The following is a 22,162-nucleotide window of genomic DNA, read 5'->3' on the forward strand; positions in this document are numbered from 1 at the left end:
TGAGATTGCTATTTCATTTAATTTCCACTACACATTATTTTTATTTCTCTCCAACTATGACTGAGTCTTTACTACAGGACCTATATTCAGCATCTTCCAGTTAGCAGTCTTGATAAATATGTTGCTTCTAAGCTTGTCATTTAAGGAGCCAGCATGGTGCAGTGGTTTTAGTGTTGGACTATGGTTCTGGAGACCAGGGTTCGCATTCCCGCATAGCTATGGAAACTCCCTGGGGAACTTTGGGCAAGTCACACTCTCAGCCAGAGGAAGGGAATAGCAAACCCTCTGAACAAATTTTGCTGAGAAAAATAAAGCAGAAACGACTTGAGGGCACACTACAACAAAGGCTGTCATTTCTTCCATAACATATTTCCAGTATTTCTTTTGAAGCTTCATCACTAAGAAATTTCTTTCCCAGATCCTGATCTGCAGTTTTAGTTTGATTTGGAGGAAAAAGCAACTCCAGTATTCAGGTGTTTCCTTGCACTCAGCTTTAGAAAAGTCAACTTTTTGGGCAAATTTAGGAGTTCCTTTTTGAAACCTGAGCTGAAAAGGAAATGATTTTGCTTACTTCCTGGAGTTCAAAAAAGGGGAGGACAGACAATAAAATTGTTTTGGGAGAGTAGGTGTAGTGGGGGGGCGGATCTTCTGGTAAGCTAATGTACCTGCCAAGCTTTATGCAGTGGCTCACCTCTGCTCTAGATGTTGCTAAGCTGCAATTCATTGTTCCTCACAAATGGCGGTGCTGGTTAGGGCTCTTGATGAGAATTATATAGTTCAAATGCTTAAAGCCCACAAGTTGTTCATTGTTACCATAGATATGGTTTTACCACAATTTTATCTGAAACAAATTAATAACAGAACTTTATGATGGGGATGGTCAGATTAACATTTGATGCTTATATTAATATTTGCCACTTATTTCTGTGTTTCAAAGGAATGTACAGCAGATTAAAAATTGTAGCCTCAGGACACAATTTTCAAACTGCGCAGCAGTCAGTTTAGGAAGAGCTAGCTGAAGAGATCAGTTTAGCAGGAACCTGAAGCACATAATGGTTGCAACCTCTTTAATATGAGAAGTCAGGGGCATTCCAAAAGGTAGTGAAGGTGATCTTCCAGGTAGCCCAACTTCAAGTTTTGGATTCTTACATAACATGATGGCACATAAAATTCTTCCAGTGTCCCTGTCATGCAGCTCATGTGCTGCTAGGGTGCCCCATGCTAATTAGCAACCTGGGTGAAGAAAGGGTGGTGGTGCCTGGCTGCATTTTTGCAGCTGGAAGTACAGTCCAAGGATAACATCTTAATTCTCCTAGCTACAAAAACATGACAGAAGCTTACTGGATATCCTCCCCCAGCAATTGATTGGCTGTGGTTCTACACTCCAGACTGCGATCAGGGCATGGTCATTGTTAGATAAGGAGGTACTGAACATCCCTTGCACAATTTGATAACATATGTACAGGCATAGCAGGCGTTTATGGCTGCCAGTATCATCAGCAGGATCCCAGCATTTATGTCAGCAGTAAGACCTTGAACCTGTTCTGGTCACTAGTAGGTAGCCAATTTTATTCATTTCAGGTAATGTTTACAAAGAAGTTTCCACTACAAACAATACTCTTAAGCAGCAGACATTAAAGTTAGTGTTTAAATATAGGATATATGACAAACCACAAAGACAAAACAGGAGTAGCAGTTAACTTTTTATTTCATTGGTTGGGCTGGTACTACAGTTGGACAATTGCATCAGTTGTAATTGTTGCATAGAGGGTGTTCTTTTTCTTTACAGTTAAGACAACTATTCAGTAGACTACACAAAGGTGGCTGGAAGAGTATGCACAAAGATTTGATAAGCTGCGGTGTTGGGGGAAATACATTTGGGATTGTTCAATAGTACAGAATCAAGCTACCTTTTAGCAGAGAATACTGGTCTGTCTTTGCCAATCCTTTTTGATCACAAGATAGCCTTTGGTTTTTCCCCCTAGAGTTTTTGGAAGACTGGCTGAACAGTGACATTAACTTTAGATACGGATAGGCCAGGAGGTTTTTATTCAGCTGTCTTGGTTCCGTGCATATTAGAATTACTCTATGCCATATAGTAAGATGTACAATCCAGTTCTGGCCACAGCTCAAGCTTGTGTTACACAGGAGCTGCAAGTTTCCTACTAAATAGAAAACTGTGTATGTGTTGTTTTAGCTCTGCATGTGTTTGTAGCTGAGACACAGAATAAAGGATTTGACCTATTTGAAAAGTGCAACAAAACAATCCACTAAGACCCATTCAATACTAGTAAGTGGTGACATGACAGGACACCAGGATTAAAACTGAAGCTCCTTCTGGATTCCCCAGAGTGTATCTGCACTCTTCCTCAATTTATCTTCCTCCTCACTCTTCAGAGTCATTTTCACAACATCTGTAATTCCTGAGTAGCCCAGGACACAAGGAACACTCAGGAAGACATCATCGTTAATTCCGTGCATGCCCTGATAAAGAGAACATTGAAAGGAATGGAGTCAATAAAATTAACTGATGGCATTCAATATTGCAATTGTGAATTCCTAAGTCATGAATCAGTAACAGTTCTATATTCAGAAACACTGTAGTCTTGCTGCAAGGCTACATAAATGTGCCTAGCCCACCTTAACAGCCAGTCATATTGGGCTAAGAGGGTCTGTTTCCTTCTATCGGTGAGACAATCAGAAGCAGGACTCCTGTCACAATTCCTTGTCCCATTTACATTCACTGGGTGGAGAATGTTGGAAACATTATCTTCCTTGCACTCCAAGCAGCTAAACAGATCTCCTTTGCCCAATGTGGCTGCTGGTTGTTAAGGTGGACTGGGAAAGTCAAGCCAGAATATGTTATTCAGTTACACATATATTACTAAGTACAATTGTCCCTTGATACCCCCAGAAGTTTGGTTCCAGGATGCCCAGTGGATACCAGAATCCATGGATGTTCAAGTCTCATTAAATACAATGGCATAGTAAAATGGTGTCCCTTATATAAAAGCAAATATAATGGTTTGCTCTTTGGAACTTATATATATTTAAAATATTTTCAAGCCATGGATAAAAAAAAAATCTGTGGATATGCAGGCCTGACTGTAGCTAATGTAGATTACTAGCAAACATATTTATTTGTGTGTAAATAAATGGTTTTCCCATTGGTGGGAGGAGAGCACCAAACCTTGCAGAGAAACAATATGGAAAGTATCCCGTTGGAGGTTTGCTGGCTCTAAGTTGTGTCTGCCTGTGATGGGCATGCACCAAATATTCCACTCAATTTGTACATTCTTTGGCTCAGTCAACCTCATTAATTTGCTGCTTGTTCTGATCTTAGCTAGATGGTGCATTCAGAATAATACCCACATTTGTGATGACAATCATGTTTGTAAAATAGTGCACATATTGGCCAGGATCCAACAGTCTGTTTCTGCTGCTGGAAGCATTTCTGGCAGTGGAACCAGGAAGGGGGGGCATTTCCCTGGCAGCACCTCCATCCTCTATAGGACTCCTTTGCTCCTGGCTCCAGCCCTCTGTTTAAGATTGTGATGGCAGGAAATCCTGGTAGTAGAACTACTTCTGTCAGTCAACTATACCATTGGGCCTGGTCCCTGATTAATAAAGTTACATTCAAATTTCTTTGTCTCATAAAGACTGTGTTGGGTATCAAATATTTATATAATGTGTGCTGAAAAGGAGTCATAAGAGGAAAATGACAAATCTTACTAATTTAAATGTCTGTCATGCCAAAAGCACATTCTATGGATGGCACATCACAGCGATCCACTTACACGTGGGTTACTCCATTGTGCCTCAGTGGAATAGAAACTGGCCTTAGATTAGACAACAAGTAACTGTTGCAAGAGCCAAGATGTACAGCAAACTCAGGAGGAAGGCAGTAATTCTGACTTGAAAGTGCTATAGGGGGAAGGTTGCTGCATTTTGGGGAAGCATCATAATAGATCAGTAAGCGCTAAAAGTAGTAGCACAAAGTCACAAAACTCTATTTTCAAAGAATCCAAAACATAAGTACATTACTTCTTTGGTTCAAAAGAAGAAGAAAATGTGTGAAATAGTGTCGGGAAAGGGAGTAGTCAACAAACTTTGGATTCCTTTCTTGATAGTTGGCACCTGTAAGTGGATTGTTCCTTCAGCCATTCAAAAGGAATATTCGTGGTCAGTATCAACATTTCATTTTATTTTTTTAAAGCCTAACTGCTATTGCATTAACCAATTTGTGTTCTGGGGCAGAGATCAGTGGTGCTGGAGCAGCTATGAATAACACTTGTGAACTGGCCACAAACTCCAGCTTCAGGATATAATGCCTTACCTTTACCATTGTAGAAACTGGATGTACTCTTCGTAAATTTTTCATGATAGTTTCAGCTAGATCAGCCACAGAGAGACCAATTGCCCAGGATGTGTACCCCTTCAGCTTGATAACCTCATAAGCACTGCATGGATAAGATCGTTTTAAAAAAAGATGTCAGGAAAGGTGATGTCAAGATTTTTCAGAAATGTCTGCTAAGAAACAATCCCAGCTGTGCCATGTATGTGGCTCTTAGTGTTCTACAATTCAATATGTCATGAGTGGGAAACCATATGATTATGGAGCTGTTTTTGCTAGGGCAAAAGCCCACTCCACCTTGCTTTAGGAAGAAGTTTGCTCCCTGGAGGGGCTCTAGGGCCACCCTAAAATGACTTTGGGGTCTAGCCTGTGGGCCAAGTAATTCACACTCCTGCCATATTATAGTTGTCTTTCTCCCAGTTTGAGATAACTTTTGGCATTTGTTGTTGCTCAGAACATGAGTTTTAGGGTCTTTTCATCATTTAAGGTAGGGCTGAAACACAAACAACCAGATGAATTAAAATATTACCTGTCTACCACTTGCTTGTGGACCTGTTTCCAGTTCTCCTTGTCACCATCAGTCCCCATTTCAGGATGTAAGCCTTTCAGAGAGACGCCAGCAACATTCACACCACTCCAGACAGGCACTAAATAAAATGATACAAGATTTTCAGTGCAAGTTAGGAAATTATCCTTGAACCAATAAGAACCATATGCCAGGAGAGACAGAAATTTAAGTAATATGGCTTAACAATTACCAAAACAATGACTATACACACTTGACATTCCAGTATCAGATTATCTCTGGCTACCAGTCGCTGGGGAATTTTTACTTTGTGGGTTTCCCTTGGGGACTACTATGGGATGAGAATGCTGGGTAAGACCATGATCTAATGCAACAAGACTCCTACACTGTTGAGAGAACAGCAACTTGTGTGTAACCAGAACAGGAATTAGATATTCTAATATTCTGAAGGGCAGCAGTCTCATTATGCTGATAGTAATTTAGCACTCCAGGTTAATTCTCTCTCCAACATATGCCTATTCCAAAAAAAAATAAAGGGAGGGCATAAGCCAATACTAGGTTTCTCTTAAAAGCTCCTTCACATCATTATATTTTGTGCCTATCAGTTCCTACTAGCTACTCTGAGAAAGACCTGACTGCACATTATCTCCTAAATTTAGGATGACAGAGAGCTAAGACAAACATGTTTTTTTAAACAGCCCCTTAGGGCGTTTATATTCACAAATGAGAGGATTTATTATGAACTCTTCTCTTAAGAGTGAAGGGTAGAATTTAGCTTGATAGAGTTTGGCCTACTTAGATTACAGGGCTGACCTTTTCTGAACAGATCCACCAGAGTCAAATATAGATCATCTAGTGTTACCTTCATGCAGCAGGAAAGGCTAAGCTGACTTTTATATTCACAGAGCAGGACAGAAAACTTTCTCCTGGTCTGCCCAGGAATATTGACATGATGTTCAGGGACTGAATCTAGGCAAAGGAGATGTCCTACCTCCCCTCCCTTCTACCAGGCAACCAATTACGGTGGCATGAACAATGCAAACATGGCATTTAGATTTACATTCCCAAAATGCCCCTCTCCACCTCCCAAGAATACAGAATACATTGGTGGCTGTGAGCTGCAACGTAACACATCTACAGGGTGCTGGTGTGTTAGTGACAGTTACCTTAGCACATAGCTAAATGATTTTCACCATCTGACAGGGAAAAAAGGTTTTGTGTAAGAAAGACATTTTAATACTTACCGCTGGAGTCTCCATGCTCCCCAACAATCCAGCCATGGCAGCTGAGAGGGTGGATCGCCAACTTTTCAGCCATCAGGTGGCGGAAACGGGCAGAGTCCAGATTGCAACCACTTCCAATAACACGGTGCTTAGGAAAGCCACTGATCTTCCATGCCACGTAGGTCAGAATATCCACTGTTAGAGAGGGGAAACAATTTGGTGAGAAACTGGCAGTCTCAATGGGTTGGATACAGAGTGTGTTTAAAGGAGACCCACTAAATCCAATGGGACTTCAATAATTACTGAGTTTAGGAATCTTCAGAAAAATTGATGGACGGGGAAAATGCAGCCCATTTAAGATTGGGTATGCTCAATGGGCATGAAATACAGGCATGTTATTAGAAGTGGGGACAGAGGAAAGGAGAATGTATCAGAAAACTCGGGAAGACAGAATATCTGAACTGGAACCCTGAAGCAATCAAGACTGCAACAGGTCTATTGGAGGTCCCTCTGATTTAGCCATCATCTAAATTCAGCATTAAACTATGATGTGAGGTGCTAGTAAACTCTACAATTAATGTTTCAAGGCTGATATTGCCCTTAAATATGGTTATTCTGCAGGGGGGAAAGAGCTGAAAGCCCACATGACCTACTGAAGACTCGCCACCAATATACAGGAAGGAAGACATTGGCCCCTCTCCATCATCCCTGCAAGAGGTCTGCCATTTTGGACTGAAAACGGCACATCAGTAGTTTACAGTCTTACAGAAAGACATGAATCTCTTAGGAATTCCCTGGTTTCCTTCACAAGAGCAGTTGCTCTTTGCTTTCAAAGCACTGTGGGGAGCAATGGCAATCTATAAGCATCTTGATTAGGAAATGACAAACCTGGATTGGAAACAACAAGCAGCTTGCAGTCGGGACTGTACTTGACAACATTAGGAATGATGAATTTGAAGATGTTCACATTGCGCTGAACCAAGTTGAGGCGAGATTCACCTTCTTGCTGGCGTGCTCCAGCAGTGATGATGACCAGCTTGGAGTGTGCAGTCACAGCATAGTCTGCCAACAGAGAAAAAAGGGAGAGAATGAAATTGCATTTGATCAAAAATCACATTTTTCAATATGATTGGAGTCTTTTCAGTCCCCTCCCAGAGCTACAGTTTTCAATAGCAATACATTAGAAAGAGAATGAAGGCAACTGTGTGACTTTTAGCTCTCTGGTGTGATTTTAACATTATTGACAAAAAGAGTTGGATACATTTGGCATAGTAATTAACAGTTATTTTATTGTTCTGTCAATTATGATTTTATAGGCAAAGCTATGGATAGAAAATGAAGCAAAGAGAAGCTTCATCAAACAGCAATGACAGCTAAAGTTTCTCTACAATGCAACTCCTCAGACTTTGCATATGTGGCTTTTCTAACACTGTAGCAACTGGTACACACTGGGCATAAATCTGAGTGTTTTATTGGCATATTGCTACATTTCAAACACATAGCAACTTAAATATCCCAGAGGTACATCTCCCTGTTTTCACTAGAAATCTACAAACTTTTCGGACTGAGACCTAAATCCAATTCTTCATCACAGCCAGACCCATTGAATCAATGGGAACTCGGTGGGAATGAGGCCTAAATCAGCTGTCCAGCTCCTCACATGGACTGCAGCTGATACCACCCATAACTGCCATGGCTCCAACCTGAAGAATACCTAGATTTGTAGTTTAGTATGATACTCAGAATTGTCTCTGACAGAACACATTTCTGAATTAGAATAATCCAGTAGAAAACTAAATCGCTTAACTAAATTTCAAATCCCGCAGCTCCAGAGGATGGAACTCATGACGGTTAAAATGATAGCAAACTTCTGTGATTATAATGTAGACCCAACACAAACAGGCCGAAAGGGGTGTGGTGGCGGCAATACTAGGGTCCAGACCATACAGCAACTGCACAGTCCAGAACCCTAGTATGTAATGATGGCCGCCTGATGGTGGTGTCCTGTCTGCACGACCACTGCCATTTTCACGTAAGGGACGCATAGTGTCCGCAAGTCGCGGCCATTGGGGCACTTGTGATGTAACTCGGGCGCCAGTAAAAGAACCCAGGAAAATCGTTCTTTTAACTTCAGAGGGATGCTGCGTGGTCTAGCGGCAGTGGCGTCCCTCCAGAGTTAAAATGGGTGCCTGCAGACCACCGTTTTTGTACTGGGCCATAGACACAGTCTAACATACTGAATACTCACTAGGTTGGCAAGATCAAGCAACATCATCCTCAGGACCCTTCAAACAAGAAAGGGATCATGTTGGTTTCCATAAAGAGAAGGATTTCTTCTAGGGGAGAGGAAGACTGGATGTTGCTGCCTTGTTCTACAACTACAGTGTCTGAATTAGATAGCCGGGACAGTGAGAATTTTTTTTTACCTTTGCCAGAAACAATCTTTGGTGTCCTGAGAAAGAGGCTTCCATGCTGGAGGTCCAGCATTTCCCCTTTCAGCTTGTCCTCTATGACATCAACAAGGGCAAGTTCATCAGCCAAGTCCTACAAAAGTAAAAAGTGAATGTCAACTGTACCAGTGTCTGTTTACCTGAATCCTGTGCCTGTAGCAAGGTTGTACAGCCCAAGAGCCTCCCAAGCCAAATGTAGGGAATCATCCTTCTTGCAGCCAATGAGCTTGACAAGTTTTCTGTTTTTGCAGTTTTAGACAGGCGGCAATTGTGGAAGGCATTGGTGCCCCATTATCTTACTGCAGAGGGAAGCTTATCTCACTGAGTGGTGGCATGAGCCCTCATGCACTTAGACCAGAGACTGTTGGTACTAGGAGGCTTACTGAGAGGTTACCATAAATGGCGGGCAGACTGCATTTGGTGTGGTGGATCAGATATGTTTTACCAGTTATTGCAGTACAAGCATCAGTGTTTAGGAAGTTGTGACTCCCGACAGGGTCAATTTTAGTGACCCAGCGATTGCATTTGGAATAGTATTGTAGTTTAGAATTTGTATCCACACATGTATTTATCTATACAAACACATTTGCCTATTTAATGGCCTCTAACTGTGCTTTATACAATATCATCAGAGCAAAATGTAAAGATGTGTATGTTATATGTATGGATACTAAACTAACATGCCAGTTCTTAGATTCCTCTTAGAAACAGTTTTTTCATCTATCTTACCAAAACTAATCTCAAAACACATCTCTTTAATGTTATACTCCACTGCCTGCTGCCCTTCCTAAAATCTAGCTATAATTATGGTCCTAAGATATATTCTACTGGGGCAAACCTTCCTCAACTTGGTGTTACCAGATGTTCTGAATTACAACTTTTATTAGGACTGGGGATCATGGAACCTATAGTCCAACACATCTGGAAGCTGTCAGGTTATAAAACAACTTGAGTTACATACTATGTGAAATAGTTAAACAAGATATCACCAAATCATGACCTGCCCCAGATGGGGCCTGATACACTTGATAACAACAAGCAAACACAGATGGCAAATGAAGTGCCAGGCGAATAGTTCCTGTGTTCCATCTTTTTGAGATCATTCATATCACCCAAACTCATCCACAGACAGTTTTGAAAGGGCCGAGAACAAGAACCAACCTAAAGTGTGGCCATTTGGCTTAGCAACACATGATGCAAAATCTACCTACCTTCATCAAAATACTTATGGCACAAGCCATGCCAACTGCACCAACCCCAACCACAGTGATCTTGTTGTGGGCATGGGGCTGCTCTTCTTTGTGAACATTTACGATCAGCTTCTCCTTGAGAGACATCTTGAATCACTAGGAATATAAATATATTTATTTATTTAATAGAAATTAATTAATTAATATCCCACCTTTCTCCCAAATGTAAATCCCATTAGCTTTGGTCACTTGATGTATTGTGCAGTTTCAGTACTTTTGCATTGTCTATTTGTAGTAAAGATCCCATCACTGAAACAACTCATCTACTGCTCAGAGTTTACTGAGCAAATTTACAAGGATTTTCATTTTCCCAGTTTTCTTTTTATTCCAACATTGGGCTTAGATGTGTCGATGTTTTTGCACAGACTGTGGATTTAAGTAAAGAAAGGCACACAAGCTTAAAGTTAGGGGTGTGAGCCCACCACAAATCAATAGAGGTTGCATTCAATTGTTCCACTCTTTTTCTCACTTTTCAGAACAAATAGATTGAGACTAAACTGGTTGAATTGGTTTAAGCTGTGTAACTCCCAATTTCAGCAGGAACTGAGGCTAAATCCACACGTGGGCTATTATCCAGATCTTGTACACAGTATCCTGTCCTTGTTTGACCCCATTAGCATCTCACACACAGAGTTTAATCCAAATGCAATTTGTTTTTGTGCCACACATTTCACTCATCCAAACTCACATTGATACAAAAGTGCATTCCTTGCCTTGTACATATGCTCAGATTATTGTCAGCCACAAAAACCACATCAGCTGTAGGGTGTTTTTTTTTTTTCCCAGTATACATGCATAATACTTACATATATCTACTTAAGTTAAACAAAATAGCTTTTTGCGCCACCCACCTGTACTCCTACTGTATGGCATGTATACCTAGGAATTTATCACACACAGGCAAATTGGGGGCCAAATGGTTAAATCCCATGCAGAAACGGGATTTAAAAGTCTGCAAAACACTTGCAAAAGCGGGTTGTATTTCAGACGCGTTGATGTCAATGAGAAATAACATGGCATTGATCTGAACAGAAAGTCAACAAAACCCCCTCCTTTTTACTTATGGAAGTTCTCCAAAGTTTGTTGACTTTCTGTTCGGATTAATGTCGCATTATTTCCCATTGATGCCATTGTTGTCTGAAAAACTACCCACTTTGTGAGTTTTTACTTTGTTCGGGTTAACCCCAAACGTCATGTGGGTTGTTTTTACTTTAATTCCAGTTTCTGCATGGGATCCATCCCATGTGATAAAGTCCCTAAGAAGGTACATACTTATCTGGGCAGTAACCTTATCCTTGGCCTTCACACAAGTTCCCCTCACCATTATCATTTTACTGTCTCGGGAGGATTGAAATGGAAGTCACACTGGCTTTTTTCCTGGCAGTGCTTGCTTTACTGCAAATGATTTTGCCATGTTAAGAAATGGGTCAAAAATTTCTATATGTTTGGATCCACATTCTTCACTATTGTGGATGTACTTCATTCAAAAGAGAAGAAGAAAATGAGGCTGAGGAGGGAAACCTTATAGAAAAAATAAATTCTCACTGGACGCTTGCTAACCATTATGTTTATCACCCTGTAGCCAACTAGTCTGGTGTTGGTCACTCAACAGCTGCAGAACATTCATAAACAGAGAATACATGTCCTCTGTCCTGCTATAGGGTTTTCCAGATCACACAATGATGTGGAGATTGGTTGGAGCAAAAAAACAACAACAGAAAACCATGATGGCCACATGATCCAGAATTCTGTCATATATGAAGCAATGCAGGTTGGGATATTTGTTCCTGGCAACCCTACTGGGGGAGTGGGGGAAGGTGCCAGATTGGTCCACTACTACTTTTGCATTGAGTGTACCAGATTAGAAAGGGGCTGCTACAATTTCAATGGGAAAGAAACCTCAACCAACTTAATCTTGACTACTGCCTTCACATCTTTATTTTAATTTTTCTGTGAATTCAAAGACTTTAGAAACTCTGAGTGAAGGTTTCAAGATACAAGCTGAGCATTCCAGGAAGTGGAGAGACAATATACATGGTTAACACCACATCATATCTTATCAGAGGATCTCACAAGAGCAGAACACATTGGGATGGCATAGTGCAACAAAGTCTCTTACTATTTTGGTTCATTCCACATTCAAGCACAAAGTCTAGTTTGTGATTAAGAAATTAAGAGGCACAGACTGATAAAAATCTACATAGTGAAAGCAATGTACAGTTCGACTCTGATCAAGTGCACTGTCGATGCATGGATCACAGAACTGGCACAGTGCAACAGATTGCCTGGAATTAAAGTCCACAAATCTGTAGTTATAAAGTCAGCCTATTTCATGATTATGATGCAAGACAACCTTGCCCAGGATGTGAACTCTACTGCACTAACAGACTGGGTATTAACTAAATTAGTGAAGCCTTCCCATTTCTTTATACCTCCATCAATGAAAGCAAGCAGTGGTTCTTCTTTTATTAGGTTGATTTGACATATCATGAAAAAAACAAACCTACAAAATGCAAGGAGAAAGGGCTATGAAATAGAGAGGACAAAGTAGCAAGGTAGAGTCCAAAGACCTAAACATTCAGTATCAGTAGGACTGGAATAAAGGTGGCCCCTAAAGATTGGAGGAACAGTTTTCTTACATTCCCTGTATAACTATAAATTCTTTGTGAAGCTACTTCTCTGCCTCAACCTGTTTTGTTGATGGGAATGAAGCTGTGGTTGTGTTTTTTAAAAGTACTGCTTTCCCCAATCACTGCAGTTATAAAGATATCCTAAACACGGTTAGCTTCCACATGGTATACCCTGGCTTCCCTCGAGGAAGCTCAGGACAGCATATATAGATCTTGCTCCTACCTGTTTCATCCTGCCAATAACCATCCTGTGAAGAAACCCAGCAAGAGTCACACACAGTAGAGATTCAAACTTGGTTATTCCAGTCCTAGCGTGACACTATATCCCTTGCATGGCCCTGACTTAGTATCTGGGTTTATCCAGATGCCCTTCAAAAATGTAAATTTTCCTTTTTATAGACATGACTCAGTAGTATCACTGGAGGGGTTCATGGGGTGCAGACCACAACGGGTGTCACCCCAGAAGGGGGGTGACACCCAGTTTGCCCCCTGCCCCTGCGGGTGCTCCTCAAGACCATGCAGGTGTTCCTCGGCCCTGCGCGGGTGCCATTTCCTCAGGGCTGTGCGGGTGCTCCTTGGGCTTGGGTGGGTACCTCTCAAGCCCGGGAGGGCATCATTTCAGCTCTTCATTGCCACACAGGTGCCACACAGGGCTGTGCAGGCACTCCATGCCCCAGAAGCAGCAAGTCCCACCCCCCGGAATCCCATCACCCAGTGAGGGACCGCCACTGCCACGACTTATGGCCACAATTTCCCAAAGACAACTTCAGCCCATGCCATCATTCAGATGACCCAAATGACTCTCCAGCATCTCTGACAAAAGGTCTCTCTCTGTGTGTAGTGATGGCTTGTGGCTCCCACGAGTGAGCTAATGAATCCACTCCAGGTTTAAACCCAAGTTGCTGAGTCCTATTACTAACACAGTTAAGCATTTTGATAGCTCATTTATAGGAAGCAAAAAAATGGAATAGATTTACTGCTCACTGTCATGGGGTCTGATCCACCAGCTGCCAGTGGTTTAAGGCACCACAGAACCTAGCACATTAGGACCTTTTGCTCTCTGAAAAGGGCATCTTAATTATTTTTTAAAAAACATGCAAAGCTTAGTGTTTGTCCATTGGCACCAAGGTGTTCCATTACAAGGAGAGAAACCACAACATTTAAATGTTCATCACCTAGATAACTGTGAACAGTAGACCAACGATTTCATGTTTGTCCTTCCAAAAACTGGATCCACACCCGATTTGCCTAATGGAGCATTGTTTCATTTGTTTAGTATACACAGTCTTCTGAGGCCTTAGTCCTAAACAACTACTTATAAGTGCTTGGGGTAAATAAATGGGGGAAAAGGAAATTCCCTCCAATATTTCAGTGTCAGTTTTGTCAGCCTGCCTAACTTTGGGTGGATTAATTCAACAAGATAAAGAGCACACTTGCAGCAGAGAACAAATTTGTACCTTCCTGATCTCACATGCCTAAATGGCATATTTTTATTTTAGTCTCATTCTCGGTGTACAGCTTGACTTTGTCATTCTTGATGGTTCCCAAAAACCCTGAGTTAAGCAGTATATGGTTTTATCTAACATAAAGGTGGGTAACTAAGGAAGACTAGGGGGCCTCTATGGCTCTATAAGGGCGCAAGATGAGATATACCCCCCCTCTCTCTCACACACACACACACACACATTCATAGCAAAAAAAGGGGGCCCAAATGCATCCCAGCATCTTTAGAGGCAATGGAGACATTGTCACCATGTTTTTAGTCTACGTCCTCAAATGCATGTCCACTATCTCTATACATCTGAGGAAGTAGACTCAGGTCTATGAAAGCTCATGCTGCCAACTTCTTTCTTTCAGTTAGGCTCAGAGAGATACAAGATCTCTTTACATACCTATTTTACAGACTTACACAGCAATATATTTGCATTCAACAACTCCAAGGGTGTATGCTACTCAATGTAGAGGATAAATTGTTAACTGCCTTTAGTGCCTTGCTCATCTCTGCTTTCTAAACATGACATATGCTAGACAGGATTATTATTATCTGGATAGTTTTTAGCTTTAGCACTGTAGGGTGTTGAAAGAATTGGAATTCCATTGGATGCATTGCTTTTCTTGTGTGACCATGCAAATAGTTAATGGCAGTATCCTTTCAGCTTCCAAAATGTGTGTTTCAGAAAAACTCACATGTACTCATTCTATCCCACATTGTTGAAACTACAGCAGCTGCATCAATAGGGGCAGAAACTAGAGACACAAGGCTTGGTCTGAAAGCAAAGACCTGAAAGCATATTGAAGTGATGCTGGAATTAAGGGGGGCTTTTAGCAGCATGAAAGTGGAAGCAATGTGCCAGTTTCTTCTGAATCGAGATCCAAATCTGTAACAAACCATAGGACTCTCAACCAAAACTTAGTACATGGCAGTTTGCCATGAAATCCCGGAATGTGTAGATTGGTGAAACACTAGAGCTCTCTGACAGAGAATTCTAAATGCCTTTTCCGCCAGAGCACATCCTAAGATTCAATAGATATTAATGTAATGTGCAAAGGACCCAAGCCATACAAAAACACCTGCATAAGGGGTAATGCATGATGATGTGGTGGAGAGCCAAGTGGCTAACCAACAGGAAGAGATACTGGCATCTTAGGGGAAAGTGCTATATACCCAACATGACAGGGCCCAGAGTCTTTGGAAAGATCTGTGAATGTACATTTTGAAACACCAATAGAGAGAAAATGGTCAAATGACACCTCCAACGCCATTGAAGTCATCTTTTCATTCAAGATTAGCATTTAGAAGATTATAAAATGGCAAACTATTCACTGACCTATCAAAGACTGCAGGCCCAATTTATGGCAGTTCTCATGGTCAAAATACTTGTGCACACAGCAGCCCCATAGCTTTAGGAAGGAGAAAGCATAGGAAGCTCTACAATTCCCACATATACAGTATAATAAATGTATCCACATTGCACAGACATAGCAGTTAACAAATGACAATTCACTATCATAGCTCAATTCTACAGATTTTGGGGATTTGACCGTTTGGTGAGGTGTTAGCATTCTCTCCTGGAGAGCTCTAATGCTCAGGAGAATGGAGAAGAGCTGTCCAGGAGAGAATTCTAAGCACTTCACCAAACTGCAGATCTGAAGATTCTGTATGACAGAGCCATGACAGTTAATGCATTATCATATTTCTATAACCATGCAATGTAAAATACACTAATTTGCTCTCTGTTAAATCACAGAGTGTGTTAAATCACTAGTTTGACTGTGGCACAACTGGTTAGTCATATACAGCACACAAATCAACATACTTCACTCACATTGCCATGACATGGTGCTAACTCCAAATTATTAAACTGTGGATATAGTAATTGGAGCTAGGATCTTAGTTGCTAGCCAATCCCAGTTTCATGGTTAATAAACATTTGGAAAATCTGTGGCATTGAGTGAGTATTGAAAAATCCCTTGTGACTAAAAACAGACTGAAGTCTGGCCACTTACATCCAATCTCTGATTTTCTCTTTTTAGGCCATTTGCTTAGCCATACGCAGTACCTAAAAGTACATGCCAGGAAGGGGTACTTCAAAGCAGGTGGCATGTTAATTATTTAGGAACTTTTCTGTAGGATTTCAAGATGAAGATAAATATATATTTCATAACAGAGAATTAGCTATTTAATTATACAATGTGATTCATTCTATCTGTACTAAAAGCCACTCTTTATGATCCCTTCCAGGAAGAGGCTGAATTTAACACTCATGCAGTTTAAATCTAGGCAGTACAGACAAATACATGACTCACCATGACACTCCACATTACTTTATTGTATTTTAAATTCTTCATCTCGTTAGCAGTTTTATAATATCAAATACCTGGTCTTCTGAGGGAGGCCCTATTTCCAATTCTCCTGCAATCTGAAACCTAAATCCAAATGTTAGGCCCCATTAGACCCATTAATGTGAATGGTAACTTGGTAAATCAACATTTATGTAAGATTTATCCATTCATTGGATCAACACTATTTGGACTAATAACTGGACTGAAGTCTGAGAATGCATCTCCCCTAGGCCTCAAGAAAAATGAACAAAGAAAGATCTTCCCAGGCTTAATCTAGTAATAGATCCACAATGGAAACCCATTAAAAAAAAAACACTGAATGTGCTTCCCGTCTACTGCAGCCCAGGATCTGGGCTATGCCCTTTCCCCTTCCAGCATAGCTAGATTGATGGGAGTATGACTAGTAAATCCCAAGTATATTCCTATTGAAGGATGCTAATGATGGGAGACTTTTGGAATTCTTGCTCCACTCTTGGCCAAGAGTCTTGGCCAACTCTTGCTCCAACTCTTGGACAAATGTTGTGCATTAAGAGGAAAGGGTAGGGTAAAAATTGCAATGGAGTAGGAAACATGCAGTCCTCATGCTCTCCACTCACATTATTTGCTGTTGTGCTACTCATTTTTTAAAAATTCCCCATCATGTGGTGTAGTAGCCAGATTTACACTAGGATCACAAAACCTCAGTGTAAATCTTTAACTCACCCTATGACACTCACGGAGTGACCCCCGTGCCAGTCACTCTCTCTCAGCTTAGATATGATCTCAGGAATGTAATGAGGTGGGGGAGATGGGTCAGAGTAATGCACCTTGCCCTGAGTACCTAGAAACAGGAGTGGACAAGTGTCAGGATGTGTGTGTGTGTGTGTGTGTGTGTGTGTGTGTGTAGAATTCCTACCTCCAAAGGCCCACCCTAGGTTGCACCAACCCTCAACCTGGGATGTGACTGGAAGTCCTCTCCTTCTCCAAAACAAAAGAGAGCAGGGCTATTACACTTTAACAGAGAATCATACACCCTGTGGGCTCCCTGAACTGCAGCCCCCCCTTTTTTTTACAAGGAAGCACGTTTGGGAGAGGTACAAATAGGATAGGGGCCACATATGGCCAAATGTTGTGCATGAAGAGAAAAAAGTAAAAATTAAATTAACCAAGATTCAAAAATGGAATTTTTGTCCATCCATTTTTCTGTGGCATGTATACTTTTGTCATAAGTGGAGGTGACGAAGACCTGGCAATAAATTCAACTATGTACTTTATTTCTGCAATCACAGGAAATCCACATATGGTGTAATTTTGTAACTGTTTTTTAAAATACAAACAATTGCAACACTTTCTCTAAAGCCACACCCTTACTACAGACTTCCTTGGTGTTGAAGTGGTTCTTCCCCCAACTGTACATCCGGGGTGACACCAGCAGACACTGGGTGTCATTTTTTAAAGCAACAACAAGCTTCCACTGGTCCCTGGGGCCATGATCACATGGACTTGTTCAAACACAGAACTTTAGCATGTGGCAGGCAAAGAACTGCATTGTAAAGGGTATTGGTTGTCCTGTCCACAGAACTCTGAGCTGGAATCTGACATTTGTGCATTTACAGGACCTCATCACCCCAAAGATGCTAGGAGTAGTTTTAGTATCAGCATAACAAATGCAGCCTGAATGGCAAGCCAGAGCAATTGCATTATTCCTTCCCCACAGACAGAAATCCACCCACTGCTTCAAGGTTAATTCAGTGAACAACTGCATCTGTACTGGCAATCATTTGGACATTTCTATGTCCAGCTAACTGCAGCTGTATGATGAGATGAATATGAATCATATTTGTGGCATTAGTCCTGGGGCCACAACGGATGCAATGAGTAGCACTGACGCAATTCAAATCTCCTGATTTTCCAACTTGAAAAAGTAAATCACCCTTTCTCAGGTTGCAGGGTAACAGAAAAGTACAGCGTGAACATGGAACATAAGCATTGATTTACCAAGTTCCCATGGATTCAATGGTTCTATTCTAGTCAGTGGAGTAACGATTGATTTCAGTCCACTTTTGCACGGACAATGCTGGCTCCTTGTGCAAAGTACTGATTGCCTAGTTAAGAATTTGGGGCCCTTTATGTAATTACAGCAATGTGATTCCACTTTAAGTGTCACGGCTGCATCCTATAGAATCCCAGGATTTGTAGTTGAGGAAGGGGTATTTCGAATTCTCTGCCAGAGAGCTATACTGCCTCACCAAACTACCAATCCCAGAGGATGTACCCACAGCAGATGTCTGGGTGAAAATCCCACATACACTTTCCTCAACTATGGGTTCTGCCACATGGCAGAAATAAGGCAGTTTGACCCCACTTTAATTGCCAAGGCTCAATTTTATGGAATTCTGGGATCCATAGTTATGTGAGATATTTAGCCTTCTATTTCAGACGTGCCACAACAAACAATTCCCAGACATCCATATCATTGAGCCATGGCAGCTAAAGTAGTGCCAACCTACTTTATTTCTGTAGTGTGGCAGCAACCTGCAGGTCCCTGGATTCCATGAGATATTGCTGGGGCAGTTAAAGTAAGTACTACAGTTGGCCGGCATGAAAGCACTCCAACATGCTGAGATGACTCTGCGATTCCTAACCCGCCTAGAATTCCATTGGGTTATTAGGAGAATTGCCCTGGGGACACTCCGCCAGATTCCTCTGGAAATGCACTATCCAACGGGGCATGCATGAGCCTGTAGCCAGACTGGCTTTGCCTCTCCTTGAGATGAAGGGATTTACTGCAGGGCAGGGGCATCACTTGGGGGGGGGGGGGGCAGATCGCACCAGATGACACTCTAAAGCAGTGGTTCTCAACCTTCCTAATGCTTCAACCCTTTAATACGGTTTCTCATGTTGTGGTGCCCCCCCAACCATAAAATTATTTCCTAAGACCATCGGAAATATGTGTTTTCCAATGGTCTTAGGCGACCTCTGTGAAAGGGTTGTTCGAACCCCAAAGGGGTTGTGACCCACAGGTTGAGAACCGCTGACCTAAATGGAGTGTGACATCACTGCTCCCCAAAACATTTGCTTTTGGGCAGTAATGGGTTATAGTGTTCACCTGCATCCTTTTAAAATGATGAAAAGATGGAGTGAGTGGGGTGAGGCTCTAGCTTTTTAAAAAAGCTGAATTTTAAATTAAAATTAAAAATGATAGATATGGATGTTGTTTTTTTAACAAAATCTTTAAAATATTTTCTTTACAAACATCACATCTTTGCCAATAATCTGTTGGTCCTTGGTTCCACAAGTGGAGGAACTGTCCTAAAGTTAGAAAATATGGGGGAGGGGGGGTAATGGGGTAGAACTGACGTAAATTTAAAAAATATTGGGGGGGGGAGTTATAATGTTGTAGTTCTTTTAAACATGAATTTACCACAGATTCCATTGTTGTTCTTTTTACCATGACCTTGAACATCACAGCACACCAAATGTTCACGTTAATCCTATGAAACGATATGGACGTAAATACATTGGGGCTGTGCGTATGATATTGTAATTTCCAGATATTGTTTCAATTTTGTCAGTGTTTAACGTCACAAGAACTCTTGCCATGACCTTCAAGGATGGATGGGAATGAGGATTTAGGAGTAACCTTAGTACCAAAGACATGACTACGGCGGATTCTCTCTGGGGTGGGATGGGAGGAGGTCAGTGGAGGGCAGCCAGACAAGACTGTCTTCACCACAAAGGAAGACAAGGCACTGCAAAAACAATGAAGGGAAATCTAGAACACGACCAAATGAAAGCTCAGAAGACTCATATCAATGTAGTAGAGCCATTCTTCTTGGTCATGCTCCAAATGGGAAGACAGGTCAGGATTTCTCCTGGAGAAAAGGCTGAAATGGGGGATAGGTCCTGGAAAAGGCGTCACCCTGCATAAGAGAGGCTTTCCAGGAGCCTTGGACTGTGGCTCCCATCATCCCCTGTCAGCATAGTTGAGGATCATGGGGGTCGCAATCTCAGGCATTTGGAGATGATGGGAGTTGGGACACAAGGATCCCATCATCCCCATGGTGGAGAGTGATGGGGGCTGTAATATATGGCATTTGGAGGCTGCAAGGTTGGGCGAGGGTGCCCTACAAGGAAGTCCTGGGGAGGACTGTCATGACCCTACTTTTCTTACCCACTTAAAAATTCACTGGCTAACCTATCATCCCTTCTCCCAGCAGTATAGTCTGGGGATGGCACCATCTCCCCTCGCCCCCAATGTGCTCAATGGGACGTCCTCCATGCTGTCCTTCTGTGGAGTGGGAGGAGAGACCTCCTTCCAGCCAGAGGCTGCCTCCTCCTCCCAGCCTCTCCGCTTACATAACCAGTGGGTCCCAAAATAAAAGGTCTCCTGTCCTGGCTGCTGCCTCCTTTGCCTCCCGCTGGAAACGGAGAAGGGGAGCCTCTCCACTCCGCCCCCCCCCCAAAAGTCCTCCTTTTCCAGGACCCGTCCTCCATTCCTTCCCTCCAGGGGGAGCTCCAGAAGGCCCTCCATTTGGAGCCTCACTAAGATGTCCTTTATCCAGCCCCTGTCCTCCTTTTGAGCCTTCTGTCCGGGAGGACTCTCAAAGCCTCCTCCATTTGGAGCCTGACTAAGAGCTCCTTTCCCAGGACCTGTCCTCCATGTCCCCCTTCTATCGAGGAGGGAGGCCATCATGTCCTCCTTTTGGAGCCTCCCTCAAGGGCTCCCTTTCCACCTTCTGTCCGGGAAGAAGCCCCGAGACCTCCTCCATTTGGAGCCTGCCTTTGCCTTCCCCATCCCTCCCCAACAGTTGCCTCGGCAGCTGCTTCTCGGGAAACGTTCCCCTTTCCTTTTTTCCCCCCTGAAAGTTGCTCCCTTTGGGGGCGCCTGGATCCCCCTTTGGCCATCCTTCTGGGTGTGGATGCAGCAGATCCGCTCGGGATGGCAGGAGGAAAGGGATCCGGCGGGATCTGCTGCTCAGAAGGAAGGAGGGAGGGAGGGAGGGAGAGGGCCAGGCCCCTGGCAACCCGCACGCGCGCCATGCCGCCTCCACGCTGCAGCTGGCCCCGCTTTAACTGCCCGGGCTCCAGGCGAGGGGAATTCTGGGCTCTGCAGTCTTTTTTTGGGGGGGGGCACCCCATCTCTCGGCCAGAGAAGGCCAAAGGGGTGACAAGAGAAGCCTGAGGAGTGGTTTCAGTACTGGAGCATGGCTCTGGAGGGGGAGAGCAGGGTTCGAATCCCAGCCCAGCCACGGAGGCCCAATGGGGTGGCCTTCGGCCAGTCACACTCTCTCAGCCTCCTCCTCAGGGCGAGGCCAGGGCAGAGCCCCTAGTCTGGACACACCTTGCCTTGGGGCGCCAGGGGCCGGGAACAGCAACTCCCAAAGCGGCAGATCCCAGACTTCCACAGCCTTGGCTGTTAAAACGGGGTTAAAGCGGGTTGTGTCTGGAGTGTGGACGGAGTGAGGAGCAGGCTCTGAGAGGGGGGTGCGACATCTCTCCCTCCCTCCCACCAGATCCCACCGGATCCCCCTTCTGCACCCCCTCTGTCCAGGCTGCACCAGAGATCCTCCTTTCCCCGGACAGTGTCCTCCACCCCCCTTTCTGTCCGGGAGGGATTCCCAGAGGTCCTCCATCCTGAGCAGGACTAAGAAGCAGCAGCATGAGCTTCAGATGGAAGGAGTCTTTTGAGAGCCAGGGCCTCCCTTTGGAGGAGTCCTCCTCCTGGGAGCAGCCCCACTTGCCCTCCTCCTCCTCCTCTGCTGCTGCTGCTGCTGCCGCCTACCTGGGCTTCCCGGGCAGCCACCACTCGTGCCTCTCTCTCTTCTGGACTGGAGCAGGGCGGGCGCAGCGGAGGAGGCGGAGGGCGCTTAAGAAGGGATCCCCGCGTGACGTAGAGGGGAGGGC

General features: G+C 43.2%; 1 protein-coding gene across 1 annotated transcript; it reads right to left on the reverse strand.

The window, feature by feature from the left end:
- Positions 1–1,690: 1,690 nt before the first annotated feature.
- LOC121924900 (L-lactate dehydrogenase A chain) lies at positions 1,691–22,139 on the reverse strand. The gene is made up of 8 exons (XM_042456439.1): positions 22,041–22,139; positions 9,765–9,899; positions 8,530–8,647; positions 6,992–7,165; positions 6,125–6,298; positions 4,884–5,001; positions 4,337–4,460; positions 1,691–2,484 (listed from the first exon to the last, which is right to left on the reverse strand). The coding sequence occupies exons 2-8, from the start codon at positions 9,888–9,890 to the stop codon at positions 2,320–2,322; spliced, it is 999 nt and encodes a 332-aa protein (XP_042312373.1). The 5' UTR covers positions 9,891–9,899; positions 22,041–22,139; the 3' UTR covers positions 1,691–2,319.
- Between the last annotated feature and the right edge of the window lie 23 nt (positions 22,140–22,162).

This window comes from Sceloporus undulatus, chromosome 1, assembly GCF_019175285.1.
Source record: "Sceloporus undulatus isolate JIND9_A2432 ecotype Alabama chromosome 1, SceUnd_v1.1, whole genome shotgun sequence".
NCBI classification, from domain to species: Eukaryota; Metazoa; Chordata; class Lepidosauria; order Squamata; family Phrynosomatidae; genus Sceloporus; species Sceloporus undulatus.